Raw genomic sequence first — 19174 nt, 5'->3', positions numbered from 1 at the left:
ACGAGTCACATGAAGGAAGACTGTAGCCATGGGGACACGACCAGGAGCGCCTTTGTTTGTCTCTACCCATTCCTGCCAGGCCTTCACCCTGTTCTACCTCCCCTCAGGCTGTTCTGTGAGTCCCTCCACCGTCTCGCCACTGACCATGGTCTGCTGCCCAAAGTTCTGCCAGTGACTAATTCCAACTAAACCAATGCTCAAAAAGTATCTGGCATAGTTTGTATTCAAATAGTTATTGAATAAAATAATAAACTCTAAATCCTCCAAGGTTGTAGAATTTTAGGAGAGTGTCTTTTTGAATGAAATAATGCTTTCTTATGTAGGGTGAAAAGAACAAAGGTTTTAGGATCACATCAGCCTTGAAAGATAATAATTTCTATCTTGAATGTTCTTATATTAAAAGAGATGGTGTATACAAACATGCCAACCATACTTCATGGAACATTCTAGGACCTCAATACATGCTCATTTCCCTCCTGGCTATTGTATGTAGTATTTTAGGATGATAAGTAATAGGGAGTAACTAGTCTCTGATGTGGTTGGATGTCTTAGAAGAAGTAGAGATAAAGAGCAGTCATAGGGAAGGATAGTGTTAGAAATTTCTAAAAGAAATGAATGCTTCTATGGTTATTTTTCTTGGTTGGGGTTTAAGAGAAAATTTATTTTGTCCATTAATTATACTTACCAATTTGGTCTAATTGGCAACTACCCCAAAATGAATAAAACAAGCGGGAGTCAAGAGAGAAAAACGGCAGGCATCCTGTCAAAAAATAAAATCTTTGAAATTTCTACAACCCAATGGTCGAATATACATTTTATTAAAGCAGAGTGATCACCCAACTGATATAAATTTATACACATGATGGCAACCCAAGTTGCCCATTCAGACTAATGTAAGGCATCAGATAGCACTTCTGCACCAGCTATCCATGGTCTCATCACTTGTTCAGTTAAATAGGTCCTTAAAAGCAGCCTTCCCTCCACTGGAGGAAGTGCCCTTCATTATTCTGGTTTAGCCTGGATGATTGCTTGTGGTGTTTTAAGGGTTAAGTCAGTTAATTTATGTTAAGTGCCTGCAAAGATGCTTAGCACTTAGTAAATTCCTCAAGAAAGGTTAGTTGTTGTATTGCTAATTATAGTAATTACTAGGAATCTTTAAATTCTGTATCTTCCAAGGCTATACAAGAACTGGATTTCCCCTCTCTATTTTAAAAAATATCTTTCTAATTTCTGGAGATTTGTGTTCTTTTCTCAGGTGATTAGCTACTTTTGATCTAACAGAAGTCCTTTTTCACAGGCTAATGTACTTATTCTTTTCTTTTCAAAGAGCAATTGAATGAAGCCAATGCCAACCTGTCACTCAATACATGTTTTACTGAAAAGATCCCCACATTTCCTTCTCTTTTTCTCTCATTGGCTAAGAAGATGACTCTTTAGATAAATAGACAGATACAGTCACATATATAGCATATAACTATGTCATATATATCTATATCATCTATCTATCACCTATCTATCAATCTTCAAAAAAGGGCATCAAAGATATTTTATTATAATAGGTTTCCTATCAATTTGGCTATTCTACCCCTTGCTGGGAGATAAATTTAATGGTAAGTCAAGTCTCTAGAGTTGTTAGCTTATTAAACAAGCTAGCTTTGGGCTAGATCAGTGGTCCCCAACCTTTTTTGGGCCACGGACTGGTTTAATGTCAGAAAATATTTTCAGGGACCAGCCTTTAGGGTGGGATGGATAAATGTATCATGTGATCGAGACAAGCATCAAGAGTGAGTTTTAGACGGATGTAACAGAGGGAATCTGGTCTTTTTTTAAAAAATAAAACATCGTTCAGACTTAAATATAAATAAAACGGAAATAATGTAAGTTATTTATTCTTTCTCTGAGTACCAAATGGCCCACAAACCGGTACCGGTCCATGGCCCGGAGGTTGGGGACCACTGGGCTAGATGACATGGGGAGTGTCTCATTTCAAAGGCAGGCCTCAGAGGAGAATGCTATCAGTGTGAGTCGATTAGCTCTGCCCTTTTTTGTTCCTTCCCTAGAAACAAAGTCTATGGAGGGCCCCAGACCCTCAACTTAGGTATTCTGGCACTAGGTTCCTAGGATCAAGCCAGACTTGTACAGCAGCCTCAACCTATGGCAGTTGTTGGCAGTGGGTGGCTGGGCAGGGGTAGCTGATTGGTGAGAGGGTCTCAGCCCACTATTCACAGAACTTGGTAAATCCTTACAGCCCATAACCTGGCAAAGCTACCTTTTCCTAAGAATGTACTCTTTGGGGAGAGCATAAAGAAATATCCTTCGAAGCACAAAATATAAGGTTGATTCTTCTGGATTCTCAATAGTTTGCAAAATAACAAGCCAAAATTAACTACTGTATATTTTTTAAGAAAGTTATTTGTTCGTATGTTCCTGAGAACATGAATTGAGCTTGCGAGCACAGGCCTCCCAGGTCACTCTACCACTTAGACTGCTTGCTAAATACTATGAGCAAAGCCTCAAACAGACAACAACACAAACCCTACTGGAAATGTATCCTGAGTATTTGTTTATGGAACCATGTATGAAATTGGACTGTATTATCCCTGCAGAGTGAACAACACAGTTATATTGTTTATTTCTTTATCCCCCCAGTTACTAAATATGAACAAAAGTTAAGATGATACTTCAGTGAAGATCAACCAGATTTGTTGCATGGTTAAAAATGGAAAGTCTTTATATCAGGTATTCATTGACTGTAACCTTAAATGTCTTGATAGTTCCTTAATAATGCTTTAGGACATAGTGGGGAAAAAATGGTCTCAAGGGGAAAACTGAGGGCATAAAGGGCTAAGGATTTTGCATTAATGAGCCTCATGCCTTAAGTCTCCTGCTTTTGTACCTTGCCCAGGTGCATGGGCAACGTTTTTATGATTTTAGTTTCCCTGGTACTAAATTAAACAAAATAAGAAAAATACCTCCCAAACTAAGGCATTGACCATGCTGAGCAATAGACTGCAGACTAGAAATGTGGAGTTCTGAGTTCAGATAAAAGCTGCACCACTTAATTCACTGTATAAGTTTAGGTAGGACACTGAGCTTTTCTAAGTGGGCTTTCCTATCTTGAAAATGAAGGCCATGAACTGATGAAATATATATAACACACCTTTATCTATATAGATATTCTTATATATTTATATCTATAACACATGCATAATGTCCTATTTATTATATTATTCTAGTTTACCTTCATATTGTCTTATTAAGAAGAGTTGATATTAGATAAACAATGAAACACAACTTTTCCTCATGATTCTAATAATACTTCCTAAAAAATTAACCCTACTTCGCATGTCATTCTAGTTTATATTTGCAGCTGAAATTTTTCTTATTAAGACAGGATAAACAATTTAATAAAAATAAAATAAAGTTAATTAGACCACATGCTGTTTACTAAATTTCTGGATGTTGAAAGTTTTCACTGACATCACTTGCTATCATTTGCCGCATTATACCTATCAAAATTTCCCTTAAAATACCATGGTTCTGTACCCTTATAAATAGTCCCCCAGATATATTCTCTGGCTGAATTCCTATTGTACTTTGTATTATTAAAGGGCATTTACACTTGTTACTTTTTTTTTTTTTTGTATTTTTCTGAAGTTGGAAATGGGGAGGCAGTCAGACAGACTCCTGCATGTGCCTGACCGGGATCCACCCGGCATGCCCACCAGGGGGCAATGCTCTGCCCATCTGGGGCGCTGCTCTGTTGCAACCAGAGCCATTCTAGAGCCTGAGGCAGAGGCCATGGAGCCATCCTCAGCACCCGGGCCAACTTTGCTCCAATGGATCATCGGCTGCGGGAGGGGAAGAGAGAGACAGAGAGGAAGAAGAGGGGGAGGGGTGGAGAAGCAGATGGGTGCTTCTCCTGTGTGCCCTGGCCGGGAATTGAACCCAGGACTCCTGCACACCAGGCCAACGCTCTACCACTCAGCCAACCAGCCAGGGCCTACACTTGTTACTTTTTAATGCAACTCTTCCCATACTGAGAGGCACTAGAACAGGGGTAGTCAACCTTTTTATACCTACCGCCCACTTTTGTATCTCTGTTAGTAGTAAAATTTTCTAACCACCCAATGTTTCCATAGTAATGGTGATTTATAAAGTAGGGAAGTAACTTTCTTTATAAAATTTATAAAGCAGAGTTACAGCAAGTTAAAGTGTATAATAATAATTACTTACCAAGTACTTTATGTCAGATTTTCGCTAAGTTTGGCAGAATAAATCTTTATAAAACAATTTACTATAGTTAAATCTATCATTTTATTTATATTTTGGTTGCTCCGCTACCACCCACCATGAAAACTGGAATGCCCACTATTGGGCGGTAGGGACCAGGTTGACTACCATTGCACTAGAGCATAGTGGTTGAAGCATAGATACAGGCAGAAGTTTTGGGTCTGCCACTTAGCAGCAGTCTGACCTTGGGGCTATTACTTGATCTCTTTGTGCCTCAGTTTTCATTTTGATCAATGAAAGTAACAATAATGAAACTCACTTTACAAGATTGTTACAAAAATTAGATCTTTTTTTATTGGTAAAGTGTTTAGAATAGCACTCAGTAAATAGTATTTATCAACTTATTTGTAAAACTCTAAGTTCTTCAACCAAACAGCTAGGTCTTCTTTACCTTGCAACCCCTACAGTGTTTTGTATATTTTAAGCACATAAGGAAAGACTGGTAGAGAAAAGTACTGTCAAGGGGAAATAAGAGAGAGCAATCACTATTTATTTTAAATGAAAGATATTTTGAGTTTCCATTTTGGCCATACTTTGAAACACTGAAGAACTTCTGACATGTACTTTGATGCCATTTGAAGCATCTTAAAAATATGGAGGAATAAAGAATATAGTTGGAACCACTGTTTCCACCATGAGCATTACAGACAATCCTTAACATGAAACAGCTTTTGAAAGAGCTCTTGATTGAGCCACTTTCCATCATAGGCAGAAGAAACCAGAGAGAAGGGAGCTGGACTTTGGGATGCCCAAGAGCATGATGAAGGAAAATAGAGAATTCTGACTCTAGTAGATTATACTCATGATTGAGATATAAAAGTAGGGAATTTTCAGTAGTCTCATCACACTAAGATATCTGATTATAGCTAAAGATTGGGAATAAATTTAGGCTGTTTTGTCATTGACCAACTCTTAATAGGGAATATAATTTTGCTTTCAGTTCAGCTATTATTATATGTAAGCACCAAACCTATAATTTTTATACACATTCTCTATATAGGATTTGAGAATATTATTCTCTATGATGTGTCCATAACCAGCCTCTCCCCTTAGGTATTCTGATTTGACTCTTATCTAGAGGGAGTGGAGGATTGCCAGCAGACTGAGTGAGCAAGAGAGAACAAGGTGTGCCAAACAGTCATGCTGGCTCCTTACCAACAGGTCAAGAGTGATGTAGCACCTGCACTTGTGGGAAGAAGGTAATAACCTTCTACATTACTTGGATAGGCAGGCTAGTTCTAAAAGCTTTCTCTCTTCCTCCATTCTTCCCTCCCTCCCTCCATTCTTCATTTCTTTCCTTCTTTCCTTTCATCTATCTTTTTCCCCTTCTATTCCCCTCTTCTCTTCTCTTCTCTTCTCTTCTCTTCTCTTCTCTTCTCTTCTCTTCTCTTCTCTTCTCTTCTCTTCTCTTCTCTTCTCTCTCTTCCCTTCTCTTCTCTTCTCTTCTCTTCTCTTCTCTTCTCTTCTCTTCTCTTCTCTTCTCTTCTCTTCTCTTCTCTCTCTTCCCTTCCCTTCCCTCCCCTCCTCTCCCCTCCTCTCCTCTCCTCTCCTCTCCTCTCCTCTCCTCTCCTCTCCTCTCCTCTCCTCTCCTCTTCTCCTTTCCCTTCCCTTCCCTTCCCTTCCCTTCCTTTACCTTCCCTTCCCTTCCCTTCCCTTCCCTTCCCTTCCCTTCCCTTCCCTTCCCTTCCCTTCCTTTCCTTTCCCTTCCCTCCCCTTCCCTTTGTTCCCTCCTCTCCTCTCTTTCTATTAGAAAAGATATAATTGCTAATTGTAAAAAAACAAAAACAAAAAACAATGAGTAGTTTTCATAGGTATAAGGGGAAAGTGTCAATTCTCTTTTTATGTCTCCCTCAAGTCTCATTCCCTAGAAACTATAACTAATAATTGTTCACTTGTGCACTTTCAGATATTTTATAAGTGTACATACAGTATATGTATGTATATATATACACACACAATGTATATAATTAAAAAACATAAATGTGTTAGTAAACAAACAGTTTTGCTGTTGTAATACAGGTTTTTAACACTAGAAAAGAAAAAAAATACCCTAAGATAGATTTTTATATGAGTCCAAATAGCTATTGAATTATACATAATAATTTCTGAGTATTTCACTGTATATCTACATATAGTTCAATTAGTCACTTGCTGGTGAATCAGGGTTATTTCCATTTTTATTACTTTAAATATTATTGCAATAAGTATGAATAGAGTAAATTTCTAAAAGTAAAATTACAAAGCCAAAGGGAATACACATTTAAAATTTTATAGGAGTTACCAAACTGTCTTCCAAATAAGGTTGTCCATATTTACACACACACATCAGTACATACTTCCATATACTACACTTATTGACACTAGATATTTTAAAACTTTGTGTTTTGCCAATCTGATACATTAAAATATTTCATTTCTCTTAATTTTAATATTTTTTGTTGATATATCTTTTTATAGGATTTTTCTTTTAGATTGGTATGTATTCTTTGATTATTATGGAAATTAGCCCTTTGTCAAGAGAGAAAATATTTTCTTTGCTTTGCTATTTCTTTGTTGATTTTGTTTATAATGTTTTCTAATGGGATTTCTAAACTTTGAGTCTATTTTCTATAGAAACAGCTTGTATAAATAAAAATCACAATAGTTATGAGTTTGCTATTATAAAAAGTTGAAGGAAAGTATACTAGGTAAGGCAGAAACAAAGCAAAGAAACTGTTCTATGCATAGAATATCTAACAGAGGAAAAGCAAGGCTTATTTTTAAAGCATTTGCTTTTGGTTCCATTTAATCTGTAAGGCAATAGTCCTTTCTAGGCTTTATTCCCTTAGCAAGATAGAAAACCCCCAACTATCTTAAAGCTCTACCTTTTAAGTTTTATTGGATAACACAAGCTAAAATTTAAATAAAAGCTAAAGTTGGATAAATAATGACATGTGTATTTCAGTCTCTAAGACAGGAGAGAAAACTCAACATTAATGAAGAGAAACTGTATAATTAATTTTAATAACTGTCAGCATCAGCAAGTACTCTCACTTACATATTTACTGGCATTCAGAAGGTTTCAAGAGCCCTTCAGCTGTTATCCTGTAAAATTATTAGTTATCATTTAGGGATTATTAAAATGTAGGAGTGTCAAGTTGGAGACTTGGTATAAAAAGGCTTTAAATCCTTCACAAGCGCATCTGCATATCAGGTCTTGTCAAGTATTTCCTCAACAGTTTTGAAAGATGGTCTGTTCTTATTTCCTAAGACAGGTCTCTTGTCCTTTTCCCCCAATAGGGCCAAACCTTTCCTACTCAGGATGGATTAAAGAAGTCAACCAATTTTCATTCTACTGTGTGTTACCAAGATTACAGTCATGTGTAGGTTGCATTTCCCAGAATTACCTTTGAAACACTAATATTAACAGTGTAGTGCCATAAAAACATAGGATATATTCTATTTACTTTTAATATCTTGGGATTTTAAATGTTACCAAATAATGTGCAATAAAATATATGGCTACACATCCATTATGAAACGCCCATGCATTATGCATAGTGTGGCATATGCAAATACTCAGAGGCTAAAGGGATCTGTTCAAGTTAGTGAACTTAAAAAGTTAACTAAATCAGGATGGTCTAAAATAATCTATATAATCTTAGACAGTTTGTCTCAATCTGACTCCAAGGAGACATTACAATTTCCAGATTCAGTGACAGACTTTTGAACTACATATCTCTAAGAAACTCACAGATGAAGAGTGAAAGGGCAGAACATGAAGCATTCACTACAGCAGCTATTTATGGACAAGGCTCCCCAATGATATTGGAACATGGAGACATATCCTATTTATGAATGACAGATACATTTTATCTCATGTGACAACTCCATTTATTTTATAATCATCTGAAATGCTATGCTGAAAAAGTGTAGCAAAACTGCTAGTTGTTCTCCAATATCTAGTCTTCTTTTTCTTTGTAGTGAAAGAATTTTTAGCTGGCTATGTGTTTACCCAGGGTAAAGAAAGATTACATTTTAGAACCCTTTATTTTGTTAGGTGTGAACATGTGACCAAATATTGGCATGTAGGAGGTAGGCCAAAATGGTTTGTATGACTTACTTATTGTGCCTTTGGAGGAAAAGGTTCTGATTTTCCTTTGCTCTTTTTCTCTGATTCCTTGTGGCCAGAAAGTAGATGTGATGGTGCGCTCCCATGCACCATGAAAACAGAGATGGGCAGAACAAAAGGAGGAAGGAATCTGAGTTCTCAACACTGTGATGTTATCATGTCAAATCTAGACTCAGGTTCAGAATAACACAAGAAACAAACTTATGTCTCATTTAGGCATCCATTGTTTTGAGTATTATAGTAGCAGAACCTGTATTCTAATAAAGGAAAAATGTTTCTGAGCTCATCAAAAGCTCAGTGGGAAGAGTGTCATGCTAGGTTTGCAATGTTGACAGTGGGCAACTTAGATCAAAATGGAAAAATTTCCAAAGAAACTCCCATATAACTCACACTTTATATCCTCCCTTTGCCATGTGCCTCCCTCTCTGTACTAGTGTTGATCACTTCAGGCTTGGCCTCTCTGTATTTGGTATAAATACAAAGAAATGAGTATGACTTAACAATCATTGAATAAAAATAAGTAATATGTGTATATTTATAATGTTATAAGTTATTCATATATAAATGATTACAATCCTTTAAATTAGGCTTCTGACATGCTATATGCTATTTCAATGATGCCACTGTTGCAAAAACATTTTTGAAATTTCTTTGAAACTGTAAATTCACACATTTTGTATAATATTATGACTAGGTCAGATCACTTGATTTTTTTCATGTCAAACCAGCATCTCTTCATTGAGCATTTACTATGTGCACTAATATTAATTTTGGTGTCAGAGATGTTGGTAAATCTATTATGGATGTCAATGGTAAACTTTAGTTAATATATGTCAAATTATTTCCAGAGTAAGTTGACTTCATAATTTAATAATAGGAAAATATAAATACATAAAAGGTGTCTATTGCAGTCCAAGGGAATGAGAGACAAATACCAGAAATGAAAGATGAATTTTTAAAAAGTACTGCTTTGTAGTGTTTTATTTCATGAATTTATTCATTTACTCAAGATTTACATTACTGCCCTGATCCCATATTTCCAAAATAATTCTCGGTAATTTATAGATAAAAAACAGAGTTCATTTTGTATTTGATTTTGAACTCTTTATTATACTAAAACCTTGATTTATTAAAATATTCCTTGAGAAATAATTCTGGTGAGTAGGCTCTCTAGGGACCTAGTAGTAAAGTAACAACATTTCTGGGCCTCTGCCTATACCCCCAAACCAGCTCATAATGGTGAATTGTACGATTTATCTGAGCATCAAGTGCTCTGACAGGGCGGCTCCCATAGCTGGACACATTTCTAGAGTCACTGAGACTGAACCATGTACAGCAGGAGCTGCTGAACTAGAAATTCTGATGTATTTCATGAGTTAGTTCTGCCCATTGAGCAGATGGGTATTTCTCTCTAAAGGAAAAATAGCTTTCTTATAGCAGTTAATGGCAGAAAGATCAACAAAAGTCCATTTGCAGTTTTCCAATATACTGAAGGTTCTAACATAAACAATGATTTTGGTCTTCAGCTGGGAGAGAACAGATTCAGAGCATATGAAGTTAGATGTAAGGAAGAACTACCCAACAGCACATGACGTGAGGATCTGAAGGAGATATACTAGGGCTAACACCCAGCCTGTGCTGTGGATGGATTTAGGATACCGAAGTCTTCACAGGTCATTTAAATATTTTGAGTGTCACCAATTGCTCACTACTACTACTGCTTCTACATGTGTCTTTTAAAATGGACAGAGTATCTTGGAAAGGGGTGGCCCTGCTGTATCAAAGTGAGCTGTTGGAAATATTTGGGAAAAGAAAACTAAAAAGCAAACTTAAAGGAACATAGTCAGGGTCGTGTTTCCTAAGGAATGTGATTGACATTTGGGCCAGGCAGCTCTCTATGTGAAACTGCCCCGCACATGGTAGAATGTTAACATTCCCGCCTACTTCCCAGTGCCATTAGGAGCACCAGAAATTGTGTCAACTCATATTCCCCTGATATTTTAAAATGCCTCCTAGAGGAGGCCGTGTCACTGTGGAGGACTACTCTAGCCATGTTTAAGAATTATCACCAAGGCTCTGCCCACTGGCTCAGTGGATAGAGCATAAGCCTGGCATGCAGACACCCCGGGTTCCATTCCCAGTCAGGGGAAACAGAAGAAACAACCATTTGCTTTTCTTTCCCTCCCTCTCCCCCTTTTCTCTCTCTTCCCCTTTTGCAGACGGTGGCTTGGTTGGTCCCAGCATCAGCCTCAGGTGCTGAGGATAGGTTGGTTGATTACAGCATCAGCCCCAGACGGCGGTTGCCAGGTGAATATCGTCAGCGCACATGTGGGAGTCTGCTTCACTATCTCCCCTTCTCTCACTTAAAAAAATATTATCCCCCAAAAATGATGGTAAGGGAGTTAGGATAGAAATGATACGGTGATGAGTGCTTCTTTCTGATTATGGAAATGTCACTGAGACACAATGCTTTAAATTGGTGTGTGTCACCTCACAGAGACAAGCTTTTCAAAATAAAATCTCCTGTAACCAATTGCGCTTTGCCACGGTTGACTCACTCTGTGTATTAGCATGTATATGGGGCTCATCTATAATACAAATCAGTAAAAAGGGAAATATTGGTTCCCATAATGAAGCATAAATTCTCAGGAATGATGGTCTGTACTGCTGGGAGACAGTGTTGTTATAAATTTTTTTGTTAGTTTGTGTGAGTACATACACAATCATATATGAATTGGTGTGTTGGCTTACAGACTGAATAGTACAACACATTTTCTAGAGAATTCTAAATAGCAATATCCTCAAATATCAAATTTAATTGTTTTATGAATTCAGCAGTCATTTCCATTACTTGTTTACTTAGTAACAAGCCCATTTTAATCTGCTGCTTTAGAGAAAAATACTGTTGGTGGCTTCATCAGATGAAGCCACACTCAAATGTCAGTAGCTACAAAGGGGACAAAGAAAGAAATTAAATTATTTTTTCAGGTAAATCCTAACAGTAAGTAGCAAAAGCACTAGTTAAGGATATCTAAATCTAACTCAATACTTCTATAAATTAACATCACAAAATAGGTATATATAATGACTATCGATAATGCCTTTGACCTATGAATTTAGTCTGATGCAGACTCCACTATATTGTAGGCAGATGGGAAAGTCAGAAAATTCTAGTCTTATAAGGAAATATTCTACAACCAAAGTTTATGTTCACAATATAAATAGACATGTAATCCAAATAAAACTTAAAATAAAGCTCAAATACAAAGAATAGCATTTTAATCATACAGCCAAAAGAGAGCTAGATTTCTGTCCTATTTCTTCAATCACCTTTTAAAATAAAATGGTAAATTGCAAGAAGAAAATCTGATTGGACCAAATCTAAGCTTTTAAGATACAGTCTAGTTCACATTTAGTCCAAGTTCTAAAACCTCCAACAAGTAGACTATTCAACAATCCTGACAGTTATAATGATCACTCCAACACACTGAAATAGCTTGAATCTCTAAAGAAAAATTAATTTTTCTCAGTCTTCTCTATTTAGTTAGGCAGGAGAAACAACTACAGTATAGAACATATATTTCAATAATGCGGAAAAAACAAAGGAGTTTTCCGATTATTGTTGTAGTAACCAAGAATGTAAATAAATTATTCTTCAATAAGTAGAGTTAACAGAGGTTAGATGATGTGTTCCAGAATATAATTTTGAGCCTCATTTTCCCCTTGGGACCCAAAGATACATGACTTTTTAGTCAGAGCCAATTTCTATGTGTGGTAGAGAGATTCTGATGAATACCCTGGACTCTGATGGGGTTTGAATAAAAAAGTTTGGGTCTCAGGTTGGAACCTGTGGCAGACAGGCCATATAAACATGGGACATGGCTTCCCGCTGGGGGATCATAGTGCCCTGAAGTCAGGAAGGCAACCAATCTTTTTGAACTGCCACATGCCAGAATCCTTTTAGTCACTGACTCATTTAATCCTAACACTGTGAGGAATTATTGTTCCAGGTTCACAGTTGCAGAAACAAAGCCTGGAAGAAAATACAGTAATTTGCCTTAGATCACAGAGCCTCGATGATCTGACCTTCAGATCTCTCTGACACTATTAGCTTCTTATCACCAGCAATAAACAAAGATCTTTCTTCCCAGTTGTTTTATTCTTCCCGTGAAACTTATTTAAGAAAGGCACAATTTCTAGGGATTTTCTAATCTTTATTTTAAAAATTGCTGGGTAATATTTGTTTTAAATGGCTTTCAGTCTGCTAAGAGTAGAACTTGGGCTTGAAAATATAATTGTCAATTATTTTGAATGAACTTTAAAATGTAATAATATTACTCCTAATTTTTATTTTTTTAAAAAATTGTTAAAGAATTCTTGGATAATATATATTTACCAATATGTTGTCACAGAGTTCAGGAAATACTTTTAAAATCTACCCTACATGTTGCCATTAAGTTAAAAATAATGTTTTGGTACTGAAATATTTATGGATAAAATATTTATGGAATGAAATATAATGAAAACTTTATGGGTGTCTGGATTTCCTTCAAAATTATTTAGAGGAGAATATATATACACATACATGTATATATAGTGGTAGCATGCATATATGTATGCAAATATATATACACAAGGTGCATATAGGATATATATTTACAGAACTTATATATTCTCTCTATATAACCTACATTCTCTCTCTTTATCTATCCTACAAGATAGCCCATAAGCTGATAAATGTTGAGGCTGGGTAACAGTTATAGAAGGTTATTATAATATTCTCTAATTTTGTATTTATTTGAAACTGTTAACAATAAAAATGTATACCAAAAGTATGCATGGGATTTTAAAGCCTCATTAGTCTACTGATAATGTTCCTTTCTGTAGCAGTCCTTCGATTCTCAGTCTTTGTTTATTATGGGCCTTTGTTTGTTTTAATTCATGCTTAGTGTATGTGATGTTTACCAATATTAACTAAGGGTTTGGGTCCTCTTTGAGAAGTCACTTAACCACCTCTCTGTACCTAAGTCTGATCTCTTAGATGAATGATTGTATATTCTCATGCATGTCAGTGGCAGCATTGCTTTCATTCATAGACATTTAGAATAATACCCTTGGGATATACATATATTGAGTATATATAGTCTTACTCCCTTGCCTCTCTTTCTCTTTTGTAATTGCCTTACAAAATTCAAGTGTGCGCTTGACTCAACTCGATGCCTACTTTACTACTCAAGCTGAACATGAGTGAAAAGAAAACACACAACCCTGATCATTCATGCCACTTTAAATTCTTGATTGCAAAAATCAAATGGGTCCAGGTAACTGTGGGGTAATCTACATTTCTGTAGTCCATTTACTCTCCCAGTCTCTATATTAGCTATAGTTCGTTTCTCTCCCTAATCTCCTATAACTCCTTTCTTCTACTCTCTCAGTCCATGACCTGTATTTTTTTTCTTTAGCTATAGAAGCTATCTACAGAGAACTACCTGGTTTTCCCACCAGAAAATGTTCTGTCCTACCCACATCTGCACCTCTATTCTCTGCCTTCCCTCCTGCTATACAGGATGAAACTGTTTCTGTTCTACCTAAGGCCACATTCTTTGTCCACTGAATCTCATCCTCCCTTCCTTCTCAAGAACCTTATTCCAATTCCTTTGAGACTGGTCCTCAGTTGCCTTTTCTTTTCTGTAGAAACATACTCATTAGAAGCTCTAATCTAGTATCATTATTTTAAGACTACACTGGTATTTCTATGGATGACCATGCAGTATCCTTGATGTATCTATTTCTTACCCTGAATGCTCAATTCATTAGCAAATCCTCCTGAGCTCTACCTTCAAAATATATCCCAGAGCCAATATTGTGTGGTTCCGCTTACATGAGGTACCTGGAATAGGCAAGTTCTTAAAGATAGAAAGTAAAACAGTGGTTATCACGGTCTAGGTCAGTGGTTCTCAAAGTGTGTGCCAGGTTGCACTGGTGTGCCCTAGAAGATTTCCAGGTGCACCCTATGTATGGTATTCCAGAGAAATATGTGCCTATTGGGTACCAAAAAACCAACAGGGTTTTGGAGTTTAGATTTTGGGGGGACGGAGGGTGGGGAATTGGCTGTAAACTGACAGTCTGCCAAACCCCCAGCTCACTTGCTTGATTAGGTTGCAAAAGGCTGTTAAGCTGTGGTGCTGAATTGTTTACACTACCCCCCATGTTCCTCAGAAAGACTGGAGGCAAGTTTCTTCTATCCTCTGTTTGGTGTAAAGTTAAGATGATATGTATAGTGGGGGTTTTGGATTGATGATTAAACATAAGGAATTGTCTCTTGAAGCCTTTTGGATTTCTATAAAAGAAGAATATGTGGCAATATCTAAAAAAGCTTTGAACATTTTACTACAATTTTCAACATCCTATTTATGTGTATTAGGATTTTCTACCCTCAACACAATTAAGAGTAAAAAGAGAGAAATCCTTCAATGTATTGACAAGGAAATGAGAATTTGCCTTTCAAATATATGCCCAAACATTGAAGAAATCGCTAGGACACATCAGGCTCATGTTTCTCATAAACACAAGAATAAAAGAACTTAACACATTTGAGCCAGGACCTGCCAAATTTACTAAATCTTACTAAGAATATATCTATATATATAGAAAGATAACTTTTTTGTCATTTTTTTTATTTTTTAACCCCTCTTTTTTTTTACAAATTCTAAAAAGCATAACTCAAAAAAAATATAACATAAAAATGTTTTTTAATATCAGAATAAATTTAATTTTGTCGTATTTATTTCATGTAATTATCATAAAAGCACGCTTGGACTTTATATATTTTTTATTTAATATTTGACTTAATTATTATAACATATTTCTCAGAAATTTGTATATAGTGTGCCTACAATTATTTGTAGGATTTTAAATGCACCCCAACTTCAAAACATTTGAGAACCACTGGTCTAGGGGGAGAAAGAAATTGGGAAATAGTGTTTAGCGGGCATGGAGTTTCAGCTGGGGATGGTGAGAGTTCTGGGGATAGAGTCTAGTGGTGATGATGGCACAACAATGAGATGTATGTAATGCCACTGAACTGTACACTTAAAATTTTTTGAAATGGTAAATTTCAGGTAATGTATAATTTGCCATATTAAAAAAATCAGTTAAGAAAAAAAACGTGCTTTCATTTGAATTCAACCACGTTTTGCTACCACTATTGCTGCCATCCTAATTCAAATCACTGGTATCTCTCACCTCCATCACTGCAAGGGCATGTTAAAACACCCCCATGCTTTGTATGTTGCTCCCTACCTCAGTCTGATCTCTACAGAGAACAGCAGAGTGATGTTTTAAACTATAAGGGAGATCCTGTAACTTACCAGATCAAAGCTCTGCCGGAATAAAATCCAACTCTTTACAAAGGCCTTCCTGCTCTTTGCTGAACACCTGCTGCCTTTGTCCCTGCTGTTACGCTCCCCAGGGTACTCTTTCCACAGCTGGCTCCCTGACTTCAGGTCTCTGCTTGCATGTCACCTCTGATAGAGACCATTCCTGATCATCTCATCTATACTATCCCCCTAACACACACATACATGAACACACATATGTGCACACATGGACACATACATATATCTTTCTGCTTTTTTTTTCTTAACAGTTCTTTTTACTACCAGATGTTCTATGTTTACTTAATTACTTATTACTCTGCTTGCCCTCCTGACTTACACTCAGTGCATTATCTACCACTGCTTTTCTAGCCCTTCACCGTGACTGGTATATAATAGGAGTTCAAGACAGACTATTGGCGAGCAGGAATGAGTGGAAGGTGGGGAAGGATGAGACCATAGATGCTAGAGGAGTATGAAAAACGTAAAACACTGTGCCAGAATATGCTATTATGAATAATTGGAATGTTGATGAGAAAGGATTTCAAGATCTCCTGAGTAGGATTGACTGAATATTTAAGGAAAACATTCTTCAGAGGATTATATCATAAGGTAAGAAAATAGACTTGTTGCAAGGTCACTATGGCATGTAGGCAACCCATAAGTAATGAGCAGAAGTAATGGCATTTAATGAAGAAAATGGTAAGTTTATATTCAGACATCCCAGAATCATCCTAAGTGTAATAGGTGGTGAACAGTACTAGTGTATTATGGCATAGTGTCTAATTTTTAGGAGATTAAATTGGGGCCCTGTGAAATTGAATCCCACTGGTATATTTTAGATTTCCTAAACCTTTGAAGAATAAACAGAAGAAGCAAAGGAGTCTTTAAAAATAAACTTCTAGAATAAAATTTTATTATTTATAGGAAGAACCACAGTACTGCCAATTGTTATATAAAGAAAAAAATAGTGTACAGATCAGAAAGTAGAATTAATATGCTAAAATATAGGCTGAAGATTGCATTAAGGTTTGTACTTTTTGTTCTGCTATTTCCTGTCATAACCAGGTCAACTTTTCTCCTTTCTCAGTCCTATTCTGGCGGCTTTTCTCAGTGGGCCTTGCTGCTACTGAACGAAGCTCTCAAGGTCCCGCACTCCTTCTGTGACCCCCAGTGGTCACACCTTAATTATGCTCTGAGGACCTTACCATTCCTTCCCTGCTTTGTAGGGTAAATGTAGTAATAAGAGAAGTAGACCTAATTACTCATGAGTCCCTCACCTGTAGGTTGACTCACCATCTCAGTTTGCCTGGGACCAAGGGAGCCTGGTCAGTTGCTAAATCTGTCCTTCAGTTGCTAAATCTGAGACAGTCCAAAGCAAACTGGGACAAGCTGGTCACCCTTCCACTATTCAGTTCAGTAGTTGAACTGAGGTGGGAGCTAATTCAAGGCTCTTAACTTCCTGTGACCTCAGGGATCCCTGCTGGGCATCTTTAACCCTCCTCTTCCCATTTAATTACATTCACTGAATGAGAGCCTATGAGTTTCTGTTCAACCTCAAAATAGTCCCCAAAGCAAGAAGAAAATAAAAATTATGTTTATAAATTAAAATAATTATAATGACAATATGGCTTCTTCTATTCCCTCCCCCGTATTCCAGCTACTATCACTTAACCTACTCTGGGGCTGTGCCCTACCTAGCCCAGACTCTAAGTCTGATCCTGAGTATGGATTTTAAGCATTTCAGTAGTCTTAAGCCTTATGCCTCAGCTCAGAAGCTGGGTTTGTGCTTCCCTTGACTGGGTCTGCACTTGTCAATGTGACTGTATGCCACTTCCTGCTATGATAATCTAACAGGAGTCCAGAATTTCCACAAATGGCACGTGGGTGGGAATGGGATCCTGACTCCTCCAGCATCCCGAATGTCCTATCTGCCTTGACTGGCCCTTCCACTACACATTGCTGGGCTCTGCTCCTCCATGAGCCTCCTCAGGCCTTCTGCATTGCCACTCACACATGTAGCCCCTCTGCGAACTCTGGAGAAAGGCACCCTCCAGGGAGACAAACTACAAATGGGTGCCTGACCAATTAGAATAGAACATCCTTTCTTTGGGCAGCCTTCAAGGCCCAGGGTGTAGCTGACAGGGCCTTGGCTAGGTTTCAACTGCTGCTGGCAGCCCCATAGCTGGGTGTGTAATTTACACAATCACACCTACATCTCCCCCTAACAGAACTGACTGGGCCATAACATAATGACATACTTGGCTTGTCTAGACAGATTTTGTCTCCTCACTGAGCACTAAATATGAGTGAATTTGCTCCTTGTCCCCTGGCTCCCGTCTCCTGCTTTCAGATCACTGCTATGTAGGGTCTCATTCTTAGTCTGATGGTGCAAACAAAATAATGCTACAGCCTATAAAAAACTTAAACAGATAACACTAATTACATAAATTTATCCACTCTTCAAATACTATAATAAAACTCAATTTTAAATAACAAAACCTACCACCCTTTGCTTGTAGTGCTTTATTATATTTATTATAACGCTATTCTATGGATAGATTTTCTAATCTTTCCTATCTTTTTTTTTGTCAAAAGATGTATACCTTGGGATAATACCATGTTTTCTCATTCCTAAGACAGTTGAGTATTCTTAGAAACAAGAGAGTTTACTAATATAATTTTGATTTCAGGCCTACATCAAAATTTGTTGTTCCAGACTTCTCTGTGAAAAAGAAGAAGGTATGAAACTTGGCTGTCTAAACAGCAGCAGTTCCTGGAAAGTAAAATCAGAAAAGAGAAAAAGAAGTTGTGTTTTGATAGGACGAACATCTCAGTCCTGGGAGGAAGGTGGTTATAGCCAGGAAACCCCACTTGGAACAGATGGAGAGAGAAGATTAGAGAAGGGAAAAGCCATTTGAACAAGTTGACTCATATTGCACTGAACTTTTGAAAACTTATCTAGCCAGAGAGAATCTTTTTTCTTATTTGGAATTGCAGGCTTTGAAAGTTCAATCAATTCAATTCAAGTTTCCCTGATGGGACATACAATTGGCACAAAGTTGGAGCCTGCCATGAGCCCCGTGTGTTGCTTTGTGAAAACAAATTGAATTTTATTTTGTGAGCAGGGACAGTAGATTATTTTTATACCTCTATCACATTTAAATGCAAGGCACTCAGTGATCTGGGGAGCACTGCTGTTTTCACAATGCTACCTTTCACAGTTAAAACAAATGTGTATGTAATAAATAAAGCATAGAACACATACATACTTGAAATGATTTTAGTGTAACCATCAGATATGTGTAATGTAGTACACATATATTTAAATACATATGTATCAAGAGACAATGAATGAATACATACATAAAATTGAAACAGAATTAAACAGAAT

General features: G+C 36.9%; 1 protein-coding gene across 6 annotated transcripts in view; it reads right to left on the bottom strand.

Annotated features, from left to right (window-relative positions):
• The window catches only part of TRPM3 (transient receptor potential cation channel subfamily M member 3), a 542782-nt gene that overhangs the window by 223088 nt on the left and 300520 nt on the right, over positions 1-19174 (bottom strand). For 3 of the 6 annotated variants that reach the window (XM_066257103.1, XM_066257104.1, XM_066257107.1), the window contains exon 7: positions 686-760. The exons of the other annotated variants lie outside the window; for them this stretch is intronic. In XM_066257103.1, coding sequence (XP_066113200.1) covers positions 686-760 — 75 coding nt within the window. The remainder of the gene's footprint in view (positions 1-685; positions 761-19174) is intronic. 6 annotated transcript variants of the gene reach the window in all.

Source organism: Saccopteryx bilineata, chromosome 2 (assembly GCF_036850765.1).
Source record: "Saccopteryx bilineata isolate mSacBil1 chromosome 2, mSacBil1_pri_phased_curated, whole genome shotgun sequence".
In the NCBI taxonomy this organism is placed as follows: Eukaryota; Metazoa; Chordata; class Mammalia; order Chiroptera; family Emballonuridae; genus Saccopteryx; species Saccopteryx bilineata.
The sequence above is the reverse complement of the archived record's forward strand: the minus strand, read 5'-3'. Positions and strand labels throughout refer to the sequence as shown.